At 42.4% G+C, this 14,400-nt stretch overlaps 1 protein-coding gene across 2 annotated transcripts in view; it reads left to right on the top strand.

Annotated features, from left to right (window-relative positions):
* Positions 1–14,400, top strand: part of LOC124595457 (protein takeout-like) — a 75,020-nt gene that overhangs the window by 18,272 nt on the left and 42,348 nt on the right. For both annotated transcript variants that reach the window (XM_047134204.1, XM_047134206.1), the window contains exons 2-3: positions 5,665–5,757; positions 10,171–10,306. In XM_047134204.1, coding sequence (XP_046990160.1) covers positions 5,665–5,757; positions 10,171–10,306 — 229 coding nt within the window. The remainder of the gene's footprint in view (positions 1–5,664; positions 5,758–10,170; positions 10,307–14,400) is intronic.

The raw sequence follows: 14,400 nt of genomic DNA, 5'->3' as shown, positions 1-14,400 counted from the left end.
TCAGGATCTATGCACCAAATTTCGGGAAAATGTAATCACATGTCAGTTCTAGTACAATATACCCGTTTATCATCTGCATATCTTCTTGGTGTAACTATTTTAACGGCCAGTAGTGTATTCAGATCCGCAGAAAATGGAGGCCAATCGATCCCCAAGCCAGTGGGCTCTAGGTACCCCAGAACCAGAATACGGTCCCCAAAGTCCTCCTCCAGAACATTAAACGCTCTCCTGCTTCGACGGGGTCTAGCTCCGCCTCCTGTGGAAACCAGGGTTACCTTGGATAATGGGGATGAAATCATCTTCCAAAACCTTCACGTACCGTTTGGTGGTCTCCATTCCATTAAGGAATAACACACTGATTACTCCGTCTCAGGACATTGCACACCACAGTCACCCGTTGAGGGTGAAGAGAATTCTCGATCGCAAATGCGGATTCTCTTTCCCCCAAATGCGCCAGTGTTGCTGACTGACGAACCCGTCCAAATGAAAGTGGGCTTTGTCGCTAAACCAAACTATACGGCACATACTGATCCCAATCATACCTTGCGGCCAACCGTGCAGTTTGCACGTTCTAACGTAAACCGTTCAGAAATTATGACAATTTTATTTCATGCAGTTCAATAATTGTCACTCTGAACTTCCAGAATGGCTGCTGTCGTTATTGTGTGTTTCTGATTCACATTTAGTGACATACGGCTATTTAAAGAAACGTTTGAATGTTTGTTCAAATTTATCTCATTGTTTGATGTGTGCCAGTACAGTAACTACACAATACATGTTTCTATTTTGTTCTGTTCCTGCTCTTGTTGATGTCAGTTTTCCATTGTGAGTTCTCACTGCCGTAACTACATTCCCTCAGGTGCTTCATTTATTGGTTAATTTAACTGTTATATGTCCTTGTCCTTGAATACTGTCACATGACCTTCCTAAGAGACTACTTGTCTATTGTCTTCATTCCTACTTTTAGTCTGCATCTTCGTATTCCACAACAACTTAAAATTTAGAAGTTGGATTCGTTCTTTACATGAAGCCTGCCTCTTTATTGTTTGATAAAATATAGTACGCTTTATTTTATTTTCGTACTAAAAAATAAGACTTTGCTATTTGTTTTTCTCATGCACGATTGTTATTGTTTTCAGCAATTCTGAGACGTGTGACCTCTGTTATTTGTGGTAACATATCCACCAAAGAACTGTTCTTTAGTATAAAAAATCCACACCATTTCCTTGCAGGATTTTCTATCATTTATCAGTTTCTGTCACACTTCAGTATGTCTTCGGATTACTCGTCATTGCTTGGAATGATTTCCATTCAGTATATTTTTCTTACTTTTAAAATAATTTTTTTAATCAGTCTGAAATTCATTAGATAGCTCTAACATTTTCTTGTAATTTTCTTGTGTACAGCAAACCGTAATACGAAGTTTTCGTCTGAACTTAATTTCTTCGCAGTGAAACATACAACTTAATTTGAGTTGTACTTAATCGTTTTTTCTTCACGTTTTCTTGCATCTCACTTGATATTACTTAATGGTGCTCTAATTCCACCAACGTATCATCAGACGGTAAAGACTTGGGAATTAATCTTATTAAATAAAATGTTGCAGAAACGGATATCTAATGCCCTCTCTACTGTTCTTTTTGCTGTATGTTGTGCTAGCGTGTGCACAAACCTTTTTAGTCAGGCACTATGACCTGAATCTGTTACATAAGTCACAGAAATAATCGTTCAAGTGAAAGATTGTCTCAGAAACTCGGTAACGGAAACCGGGATTCCAAAAATCCTTGCTTAAGATACATTACCGTGAATGGTCCGAAAAGCAGGCAAGATACATGAACAGCATGACACCTAGCAGCTCTATGCTCAAAGCTGTCTCAGTTCAGGTCTAAGTTCTTGTATACGTCTAAACAGGGAATCATCATAATAGTTAGCTTCCTGATCATCTGTCAGCAGAGGCAAATGTTTAGACTGCCATTTAGCAGTCAGTAATTCAGTCCCAGACAGAGTCATGGGTTTTTTCCATTCCATTCTCTCCGGTACAGCCCCAAGCCTTCCCAATGAGTACCGGGGATCGTTCCCCGAGGTAGAAGGCCGCCGGCGCTGTGGGCACGCAACAACCCCCTTCTTAGTGCTGCGGCGAAGAAATGGCTCTGAGCACTATGAGACTTAATATCTATGGTCATCAGTCCCCTAGAATTTAGAACTACTTACACATAACTAACCTAAGGACGGCACACAACACCCAGTCATCACGAGGCAGAGAAAATCCCTGACCCCGGCGGGAATCGAACCTGGGAACCCGGGCTTGGGAAGCGAGAACGCTACCGCACGACCACGAGCTGCAGACGCTGTGGCGAAGAAAAGCTGTGCTCTGTCTGCAGTGAGGCCAGTAGCCCCGTGATGGGGTACGCACCAAAGACTTTACCTTGACCTGTATTCATTTCCTCATTCAATTCCCTCAGCATAATCTGTGAAACCTATATGTCAGTCTTCTACTGTATTGCTTTCACCTGTTTCAGTCACTCTTTCCCTAATACTTCCTTGAAGCACTCCCCAAACACTGATTCTTTCAAATTAACCAGGTCCCATGTCCTAAAAGTCCTACCATTCAGCAATTTATTCAGTTTTAATCCGTAGTTTATAATGTTTTACAGTGTACAGTCTGGTTTCGAAGGCTCCAAAAAAAAAAAAAAAAAAAAAAAAAGTAGTCAAATGTGTATGAAATCTTATGGAACTTAACTGCTAAGGTCATCAGTCCCTAAACTTACACACCACCTTACCTAAATTATCCTAAGGACAAACACACACACCCATGCCCGAGGGAGGACTCGAACCTCCGCCGGAAGGTTACACTCCTCTCCCCCATTTTGTGTTCTGCTACAACTTTTCCTTCTCTTCCCTTTCTCACTATCGCATTTCAGTCCTCATTAGTATTAAATTTTCATCTGGTTTAACGATCTAAATAATTTCTTTTATGGCATCAAACATTCTTACCATCTTTTAGGTGTGGAGCTACTCAGCACACAAACTTTTACAACCATAGTTAGTGTCGACTTGTATATAGTGTAATTATGGATTCACTATTTTGTTTATGGTAGTTTGCTGCATTTCTATTTTTGTATTTATTGTGAGACCTCGTTCTGCAATACATCTATTTGATTCTGTGTTGAAAAGCGTGTACTGACCTGTCCAAAAATCCGTTCTTCCTGCCGCTGCGTATCTCTAATTACCACTACCTTTCATTTCAGCCCATCCAAACTCTATTTTTAATTCCTTTAACCTACCTACCCTCTTAAAGCATCAAGTGAGGAACGCTCTGACTCGTAGGATGCTAGCTTACCTGATGGCCAATATCTTCCTGAGTATATGAATGGACGATTTTACCTCCTATTGTAACCGCGGGGTGGCCGAGAAATCGCGTCGGGACCAAATGGAGAGCAGCCCGTGAACAAACAAACGAACAGAAAGGACGGACATGAAACAACAACAACGGACGACCAAGAGAGACCTTACAACGACAACATGCAAGAAGCAACGGAGTGACAGGGACATCCAAACGAATCCTACACGTCCACTAGTAATGAAAACAAAGAACGGTAAACAAGCAGTCTGTTGTCGAGGCAATATGTCACTACTGTCATTACTCATGCAACGATTAGACTCGCCGGCTGAGCTTTTTTTTTTTTTCTTTACTGTATTTCAATTCCCCATCGGGGCGGGCTGGCAGCAGCATATGCGCTGCTCTTTAGCCGAAAGACACAGAACAAACAATAGAAGTCATTTAAAAAGAACAAAGGAGAGAATACGGTGAACATAGATATAAAAAAGGGGGAACATCATGGAAGGCAATAGACAAAAAACGGGGTGACGGTAAAATGGAGATAAAAAACTGTTAAAACTGTTTAAAAGTAGCACACACAAAAAGCTACACACTGTGACAATTAAAAGAACACAAGGCACAGTAAGACTGGAGCATAAAAGATATCGACAGATGGCGTAGCACATAACAAACACTGATGGCGAACCTCAAGGCAGTATACAACTAAAATCACACCTCTTGATGCACAGGAGAAACAGCACTAAACACAACACTGATGTGCCACACTGACGATGATCAAAACAGAGGATCTGCCAGGCGCAAGGAGATGAGGGAGACTGGAAGAAGGGAGGGAGGGGAAGAGATGGGGGAGATGAGCGGGGGGCGCACTGAAGAGGGCCAGGCAGGGAGGGATGTGGGAAGGAAAGAGGGTGCAGGGTCTCAGGGGTGGGGGGGAGGGAAGGAGGAAAATCCGCTCTGGGAGAAGGAGGGAAGAGGAAAAAAGGGGGCCCTGGGGAGGGGGGGGGGGACAAGGCCAGGTTATAGTTGGAAGGAAGGGTAGATGTCACGGCGAAGTTCGTCATCCAGTAGGGGGAGGCGTTGGAAATTGCCCTGATGAAGGAGATGGAGGGTGTGGAGGTGGAGAGAGGGAGGGATACAGCGATAGAGGCGCGGCAACGGGCGGGGGTTGGAGAGGAAGGAGGAAACCAGAGGGTGGGGGGGTCAAGCCTGTGGACAATGCAAAGGATGCGGAGATGTTGGAGGAACCGGAGGAGGTGGGGGAAGGGGATCAGTTCCTACAGGAGCCATGTGGGGGAAGGAAGGCGGATACGGAAGGCAAGGCGGAGCGCATGGCGTTCAAGGATTTGGAGGGCCTTGTAAAAGCAGGTGGGGGCGGAGATCCATCCGGCTGAGCGAGAGGCAGGCGATTAAATACAGAATCAGGGGTGTCGCTATTGGCTGCTGGAACCACGTGTTGCACTGTGGTGCCCTCACACTATAAATGCAGGCCAGGAGGCGCACGCCGCCACGGCTTACGGCGCGATGGTGGAGAGACATCTAGGGGTCTTTGACGTCCATGATGTCTGGCGCTGATTCAAATTCCGTGGGGCATGGTACCAGACCTCCGGGCTATTTTACCTCCGGAATAATTTACCCACGAGGACATCATCCCATAACCCACACACGAGAGCTATCTGTTTTGAACTAAATATAATAGCAGTCATTTCCCTTTTCTTTCAGCCATTGATAGTACCAATATAGAAAGGCTATGTTGACAAAGTTACAAGGCCAGATCAGTCAATCAGCTACACTGTTGCCTCAGTGTAGAGGCTAATGTCCCTCTTCAGCATCACAGGCTACTAAGGACTCTCCATAGATTCATCTCTACATCTGTATCTGTGTCATAGAGCAACGAAAGCCACCCACTTTGGCATGGTCCATGGTTCCTAGGTGGCTATGATAGATCGGGGGGGGGGGGGGCGTAATCGTTTTATCAAGTATCAACCACTAGAATATCAGAATGAACTACTAGAATATAAGAATAAAAGTAGTAGGTTAGTTTGATGTGTGTGTGTGTGTGTGGGGGGGGCGAGGGGGGGGGGGGGGTGGAATGGGGGGGGGCTGCATAGGGAGTCGAATGTAGTTAGCAGGTGCAAATGGATGCACGTTACAGTAGTTATAAAGAGATGGGGAGGCCTGCACAGGACAGACTGGCATATAGAGCTGCATCAAAACAGTCTCATGACTGAAGACCATAACAATAGTTCCTTGATGCATTTTTTGTTTATGTCTTGTAGTATCAATGGAAAAATGCTCTTGTACCACATAAGACCTTTCTGTTTCAGCACAATACCTCAAAGCCTGCAGCGAGAAGGACCCAAACGTAAATGAATGTGCTCTGAAGAATGGTCGCGCTGCAATTCCCTATCTTGTGAAAGGTGAGTATAATTGATTACATTTTTGAATATAACGATGAAAGAACAGAAATACAAACTGCTTGGTATGCAGCCTAACCTCTCCTGTAATATGGTGTACTTGATGCAATACCGGTTTATGTGAAAAAAATACGTGCTCTTCGATTCTTTCCAACAGTTTCTACAGGTCTAACATCTTAGTACTTTCCGCGTTTAATACTGATATCTATAAATCTTCGTTGCACTTCCACATTAACTAATAAGGTTGGCAAGAACTCCAGAACAACGTTCCAAAATCATTATATCTGTAGTTTATAGATACTTTACCACACACTGACATTACAAGACTTTACGACAATATTGACAATTCTACTTACTCGTCTCTAAGGAGAACTCTGATATAACCCGTTCCAGAATGACGGTTTTGTGGTTTACGCAGACATAACAAGCTCAATATTCGTTTTCAGGTTCGTTCTACTTCATCTCAATGCACTTGATCCCCTCACTACACTGGTTTGCATAGGTAGTCTCCTCCTCCCTCATTATGTCGATTTCTTCCACCCCTCTTTGTGCGTCTTCTCTTCCCCCCCCCCCCCCCCACTCTCTGACGTTGAACCTTTTGTCATTGTACACAGAACCTTGGATGGAAACTGAAGTCGATAGAAATGAGTACGTAAATCGGCTCGGATCGTTGGCATATGGGGGTATGAGAGCTGCTGGGTCGTGACTATAGTAAGTTCAGTGATTGTTTTCCATATTGTTTCAGTCTGCGAATGGGAAGAATTTCAAAGTTTCGGACGAGTCGGAATCCGTGGTAGTATTCTAAACGCAGTCCGATAAGCTATAAATACGACTTTCCTGCTTGCTCTTAAAAGCAACCGCAAGGCAGAAACCAAAACATCACATTATTGTCTATACAATTTTTTAAAAATATTATGTGTATGGTCTGAGAATATACATTGGAGAAACAGTTTATCTACTGGTTTAAATGCCTCCCATCGTAGTTAAAGCTGACTATGAGAAAGAAACTTAAACTGCCCATTTAGGCCGGCCGGTGTGGCCGTGCGGTTAAAGGCGCTTCAGTCTGGAACCGCGTGGCCGCTACGGTCGCAGGTTCGAATCCTGCCTCGGGCATGGATGTGTGTGATGTCCTTAGGTTAGTTAGGTTTCATTAGTTCTAAGTTCTAGGGGACTGATGACCACAGATGTTAAGTCCCATAGTGCTCAGAGCCATTTGAACCAAACTGCCCATTTTCACGGCACGGCACAGCATTCTTTTTATTGTATTCGGGTTTTACTGAAAGCCTGTACACTGCTGTTTTAAAGTATATAAAGCTTATGTCTGTATGATTACGTAAAAATCTGAAGTAAATCGGTCAAGAACTATTCGAATTTTTTGGCAACAAATTATTGTTTTCGCATTGTTTCTAAATCATAGTCGTTATAACAATATCGTAAAATTATGAATTCTCTGTTGTACAGTACTATACACAATACATACAAGAGTATTTTGGTAGTTGCGATTTTATGATATGATTGGTGTTACTACAATGAGGTGACAAAAGCCACGGGATAGCGTCATGTCTGCATGTATACAGATTGCGGTAGTGTCTCGTACACAAGGTACAAAAGGGCAGCGCATTGGCGGAGGTGTCATTTGTACTCAGGTGATACATGTGAAAATGGTTTCCGACGTGATTATGGCCGCACGACGGATATTAACAGATTTAGTATGCGGGATGGTAGTTTGAGCTAAATGCATGGGACATTCCATTTCCGAAACCGTTAGGGCATTCAATATACCGATATCACAGTGTGAAGAGGGCCGGGAACACCAAATTTTAGGCATTGCTTATTATCACGGACGGCGTAGTGACCGATGGCTCTCACTTAACAACCGAAAGCATTGGCATTTGCGCAGAGTTGTGAGCGCTAACACACAAACAAGACTGCGTGAAACAAGCGCAGAAATCGATGTGGGACGTACGACGAACATATCCGTTAGGATAGTGCGGCGAAATTTGGCGTTAACGGGCAGTGACAGCTGACGACCGACGCGAGTGCCTTGGCTAACAGCACGACATCGCCTGCCGCCCCTCTCCTGGGCTCGTGACCATACCGGTTGGACTCTAGACCACTGGAAAACCGTGGCCTGTTCAGACGAGTCCCGATTTCAGTTGATAAGAGCTGATGGTAGAGCTCCAGTGTGGAGCAGAACCTACGAAGCCAAGGACCAAAGATGCTAACAAGGCACAGTGCAAGCTGGTGGGTGCCCTATAATGGTGGGGGCTGTGTTTACGTGGTCTAATTGAAGCGATCATTGACTGGAAATGATTATGTTCGACTAATTGTGAACCATTTGCAGCCATCCATGTACTTTGTGTTCCCAAACAACGACGGAATTTTTACAGATGACAATGTGACATTTCGCTGGGCCACGAATGTTCGCGATTGATCTGAAGTACATTCTGGACAGATCTAGCGAATGCTATGGCCACTTATCGAACATTTATGGGACATAATCTAGGGGCAAAAGGAGGTACGGCACGGTGTTAGGAGGTATCCAGTGACTTATTCCGCCTCAGTGAACATGTTGGTTATGATACCACATTTCGTTCATCTTTCAGTCGTGAAGCCGCACATGAAGCATTGTTTCAGAACTTGAGCATCTGACAGTAATTTTATTATATGTAATGTGATCCTGAATTCCAATCAAGAACAACTGCGTAGACGAGAAACATAGAAATAGATATCCTCGGGGTCGCAAAGCAGCTTAATTCAGTCAATAAAAGCAAGGCTTCCGGTCCACATTGTATACCAGTCAGGTTCCTCTCAGAGTATGCTGACACAATAGCTCCATATTTAGCAATTATATACAACCGCTCGCTCACAGAATGATCCGTACCTAAAGACTGGAAAATTGCTCAAGTCACTCCTAATCCAAAAAGGGAAGTAGGAGTAATCCGCTGAATTACAGACCCATATCACTAACATAGATTTACAGTAGGGTTTTGGAACATATACTGTATTCGAACATTATGAAGTAACTCGAAGAAAACGATTTATTGACACGTAGTCAGCACGGATTCAGAAAATATCGTTCTTGCGAAACACTACTAGCTCTTTGTACTCATTAAGTAATAAGTGCTATCGACAGGGGATGTCAAATTGATTCCGTATTTTTAGATTTCTAGAAGGCTTTCTGTGACACTGTTCCTCACAAGCGTCTTCTAACCAAACTGCGTGTCTATGGAATATCGCCGCAGTTGTGTGACTGGATTCGTGATTTCCTGTCACAAAGGTCTCAGTTTGTAGTAACAGACGGAAAGTCATCGAGTAAAACAGAAGTAATATCCGGCGTTCCCCAAGGAAGTTTTATAGGCCCTCTATCGTTCCTGATATATATTAACGACACAGGAGACAATCCGAGTAGTCCTATAGATTGTTTGCAGATGATGCTGCCATTTACCGTCTTGTAAAGTCATCAGATGGTGAAAACGAATTGCAAAATGGTGCGACAAGTGGCAATTGATCCTGAATAAGAAAAAGTGTGAAGTTATTCACTTGAGTACAAAGAGAAATCCGCTAAATTTCGATTACACGATAAGTCACACAAATATGAAGGCTGTAAATTGAACTAAACACATAGGGATTACAATTATAAATACAATAAATTAGAGCGATCACATAGATAATGTTGTGGGTAGAGCCAACCAAAGACTGCGATTCATTGGCAGAACTCTTAAAAAGGTGCAACAGGTCTACTAAAGAGACTGCTTACACCACGCTTGTCCGCACTATTCTGGAGTATTGCTGTCCGGTGTGGGATCCGCATCAGATGGGACTGACGGATGACATCGAAAAAGTACAAAGAAGGGCAGCTCGTTTTGTATTATCTCGAAATAGAGGAGATAGTGCCACAGATGTGATACATAAATTGGAGTGGCAGTCATTAAAACAAAGGCGTGTTTCGTTGCAAAGGGATCTTCTCATGAAATTTAAATCACCAGTTTTCTCCTCCGATTGCGAAAACACTTGTTGGCACCTACCTACGTAGGAAGAAATGATGATCACGATGAAATAAGAGAAGTCAGGCATCGCACATAAAAATTTAAGTGCTCGTTTTTTCCCGTGATAGAGAGACAGCTTGAAGGTGGTTCATTTAACCCTCTTGCCAGCCACTTTATTGTGAATGGCAATCACGTATATATATATATATATATATATATGTATGTGTGTGTGTGTGTGTGTGTGTGTGTGTGTGAGAGAGAGAGAGAGAGAGAACGAGCTTAGTAAGGAACACAGTGACTGAACGCAATCCACAAAGTAACAAATTTACGAAATTTGATATTGGGACACAGTAGAGATCTGTGCATTCATAGTTACAATAAACGTATTGAATTTTCTTGCTTAATCTGTGTTTCCTTACTCTGACAGGTGATCCGAGCATCAGACTTTTACCCATGGATCCACAGCAGATTACGGAAATGGTGGTGGACGACAAAGGGCTCAAGTTCATCATGAGAGACATCGTCGTACTGGGACAAGCAAACGTGCAGCTCCAAGATGTCAGGTACGGCGTCGTCTATTTAAAAGCAGAAAACGGAAACTAATATATTACATGGATGATGACAAATTTTCAATGTGAGGAATTATGCTTCTCAGAACCATAGAGTTATTGTCTCTAATGTTTCAAAGGAAAATGATACAATCTATTTCATGGCGGACAAAACTTCTCCAACACTATAAATAATCCATATCATAGAATTAAAAAGAAAAGCTATTTTATGGAGATGCTTCGAATGCCTTTTTATATAACTGTATAACTGGGACAATAGAACACTAAAAATGGTTCATGTTTCAGACCGCACATATCAGACAGTCTCAAAGGAAGCAAGATTAGGATTTAATATTCAGTCTAGACGAGAACCTTGTTCATGGAATAGGGGACAGCAGTAACACACTAAGTTCCACGGTTGTGTTAAATACACATCATGTATGTTAGCTAGTTCAGATGTCTACACCAATATCAGCCACTGTGCTGTTGTGGGCTCCAGTCCAGAGACTGGTTTGATGCAGCTCTCAATGCTACTCTATCCCGTGCAAGCTTCTCCATCTCTGGGTAACTACTGCAGCCTACATCCCCCTGAATCTGCTTAGTGTATTCATTTCTTGGTGTCCCTCTACGATTTTTGCCCTCCACGTTTCCGTCCATCACTGAATTGCTGACCCCTTGTTGCCGCAAGACGTGTCCTACTAACCGATCCCATCTTCTAGTCAAGTTGTGCCATAAATTCCTCTTCTCCCCGATTCTATTCAGTACCTCCTCATTAGTTATTTGATCGACCCATCTAATATTCAGCATTCTTCTGTAGCACCACATTTCGGAAGCTTCAATTATCTTCTTGTCTAAACCATTTATCGTCCATGTTTCACTTCCATACATGGCTACGCTCCATACAAATACTTTCAGAAACGACTTCCTGACACTTACATCTATACTCGATGTTAACAAATTTCTCTTCTTCAGAAACGCTTTCCTTGCCATTGCTAGTCTACATTTTATATCCTCTCTACTTCGACCTTCATCAGTTATTTTGCTCCCCAAATAGCAGAACTCATCTACTGCTTTAAGTGTCTCATTTCCTAATCTAATTCCCTTAGCATCACCTGATTTCATTAGACTACATTCGATTATCCTCGTTTTGCATTTGTTGAGGTTCATCTTATATCCTCCTTTCAAGACACTGTCCATTCCGTTCAGCTACTCTTCCACGTCCTTTGCTGTCTCTGACAGAATTACAATGTCATCGGCAAACCTCAAAGTTTTTATTTCTTCTCCATGGATTTTAATTCCTGCTCCAAATTCTTCTTTTGTTTCCTTTACTGCTTGCTCAATTTACATACTGAATAACATTGGCCGGCCGCTGTGGCCGAGCGGTTCTAGGCCTTTCAGTCCGGAACCGCGCTGCTGCTAGGTTGTAGCTTCGAATCCTGCCTCGGACATGGATGTGTGTAATGTCCATAGGTTAGTTAGGTTTAAGTAGCTCTATGTCTAGGGAACTGACGACCTCAGATGTTAAGTCCCATACTGCTTAGAGCCATTTGAACCATTTGAATAACTTCGGGGATAGGCTACAACTCTGTCTCACACCCTTCCCAGTCGCTGCTTCCCTTTGATGCCCCTCGATTCTTATAACTGCCATCTGGTTCCTGTACAAATTGTAAATAGCCTTTCGCTCCCTGTATTTGACCCCTGCCACCTTCATAATTTGTAAGTGTTCCAGCCAACACTGTCAAAAGCTTTCTCTAACAAGGGGGCCCTCCATAATGTAGATCTCTGATTTTGATGCGCTTGAAATATGTTGTAGAGGCACTTATCCTGAGTACTTGGCTATCCGGTTTTTTCGCGACGGGCTTGATGTTTGAGAAAATCGATTTTGAAGTTCATTTCGCGATTTTTATACCGGTAACATTACACATGTTTCGAGCAAGTCAACGTCGGGCAATGGTAAAGGTTCACGGCTACCACACTGGAGGTACCGTGTTCGAATGCTGCTCGTTACTTTTTTTTCAAAATAGACCGAATTTTCAATTTTATTTCAAAGAATATAAACAAACAGTACAAGGTGTGCGAAATTATAAATGCTCCAGACTTGACGAAAGACAATAGAGAGATCGCTTCTAGGGAAGATTCGATAAAATTACAGTCGCTAATCCTACATCCATTCAGTGCACCTAATTTTGAAGGCATGATTAGATACGGATGGTTCGCATCGAAATTAGCCGATGAAAGAGAAATCTTTTTGAATGCAGAAGAATTGTGTTTCCCGGTATCGCTCATGAAGAAATCGTGCGTCTGCAAGACGGCTGCTTTCATAAAATGCGGGTGGTACTGCGAAAATTTGTGTTTCTGTTGTTTCTGTGATAAGTATCACCCACAATATTGTTCTGGCACATCAAGCAAGATTTTGTAATATTGTGTGAAAGTAAAATTTAATAACTGAATATATCTTTATTATTTCGCACACCTTACTCTGTTTGTTGATATTCTTTGGAATAAAATTGAAAAATTCGGTCGATTCTGAAAAAAAGTACAAGAGCAAGATTCGAACACGGTACCTCCAGCGTGATAGCAGTGAACTTTTACCGCTGTTCTACGCTGACTTGCTCGAAGCAGAGGTAATGTTACGGGTATACAGAACGCGGAATGAACTTCAAAATCGATTTTCTCAAAAACCAAGGCCCGTCGCTAAAAAACCGGATAGTAATGTACTCAGGGTAAGTGCCTCTAAAACATATTTGAAGCGCACCAAAATCCGTGATTTACAGCATGGAGGGTCCCCTTGTAAGTATAAAAATACTAGAAACGTAGGTTTGCCTTTCCTTAATCTATCTTCTAACATAACTCGTAGGGTCAGTATTGATTCACGTATTCCTACATTTCTACGGAATCCGAACTGATCTTCCCCAGGGTCGTCTACTATTAGTCCTTCCATTCGTCCGTAATGAATTCATGTAAATATTTTGCAGCTGTGACTTATTAAACTGATAGTTCGGTAATTTTCACACCTGTCACCACCTGCTTTCTTTGGGATTGGAATTATTAAATTCTTCTTGAAGTCAGAGTATTTCACCTGTCTCATACATCTTGCTCCCCAGATGTTAGAGGTTTGTCATGGCTGGCTCTACCAAGGCTATCAATAGTTCTAATGGAATGTTGTCTACTCCTGGGGCCTTGTTTCGACATAGGTCTTTCAGTGCTCTGTCAAACTTATCACGCAGTACCACATCTCCCATTTCATCTTCACTTACGCCCTCTTCCAATTCCATAACATTGCCCTCAAGTACATCGCCCTTGTATAGACCCTCTGTATACTCCTTCTACCTTTCTGTTTTCGCTTATTTGCTTAGAACTGGTTTTTCATCTGAGCTCATGATATTCATACAAGTGGTTTTTTTTTTCTCCAAAGGCCTCTTCAATTTTCCTGTAGGCAGTTTCTATCTTACCCCTAGTGATATATGCCACTACATCCTTACATTTGTCCTCTAGCCATCCCAGCTTAGCCATTTTGCACTTCCTGTCGACCTCATTTTTAAGACGTTTGTATTCGTTTTTGCCTGCTTCATTTAGTGCATTTTTATATTTTCTCCTTTAATCAATTAAATTCAATATCTCTTCCGTTACCCAAGGATTTCTACCAGCCCTCGGCTTTTTTCCTACTTGATCCTCTTCTGCCTTCACTATTTCATCTCTCAAAGCTACCAATTCTTCTTCTACCGTATTTATTTGCCCTGCACCTGTCAATCTTTCCGTAATGCTCTCTCTGAAACACTATACAACCTCTGCTTCTTTCTGTTTATCCAGGCCCCATCTTAAATTCCCACCTCTTTGCAGTTTATTCAGTTTTACTCTACAGTTCATAACCAATAAGTTGTGGTCAGAGGCCTCATTTGCCCCTGGAAATGTCTTACAATTTAAAACCTGGTTCCTAAATCTCTGTCTTACCATTATATAATCTATCTCAAACCTTCCAGTGTCTCCAGTCCTCTTCCATGTATACAACCTTCTTTCATGATTCTTAAACCAAGTGTTAGCTATGATCAAGTTTTGATCTGTGAAAAATTCTAGTGGGCGGCTTCCTATTTCGATCCTTATCCCCATTC

This window comes from Schistocerca americana, chromosome 2 (assembly GCF_021461395.2).
Source record: "Schistocerca americana isolate TAMUIC-IGC-003095 chromosome 2, iqSchAmer2.1, whole genome shotgun sequence".
In the NCBI taxonomy this organism is placed as follows: Eukaryota; Metazoa; Arthropoda; class Insecta; order Orthoptera; family Acrididae; genus Schistocerca; species Schistocerca americana.
The sequence above is the reverse complement of the archived record's forward strand: the minus strand, read 5'-3'. Positions and strand labels throughout refer to the sequence as shown.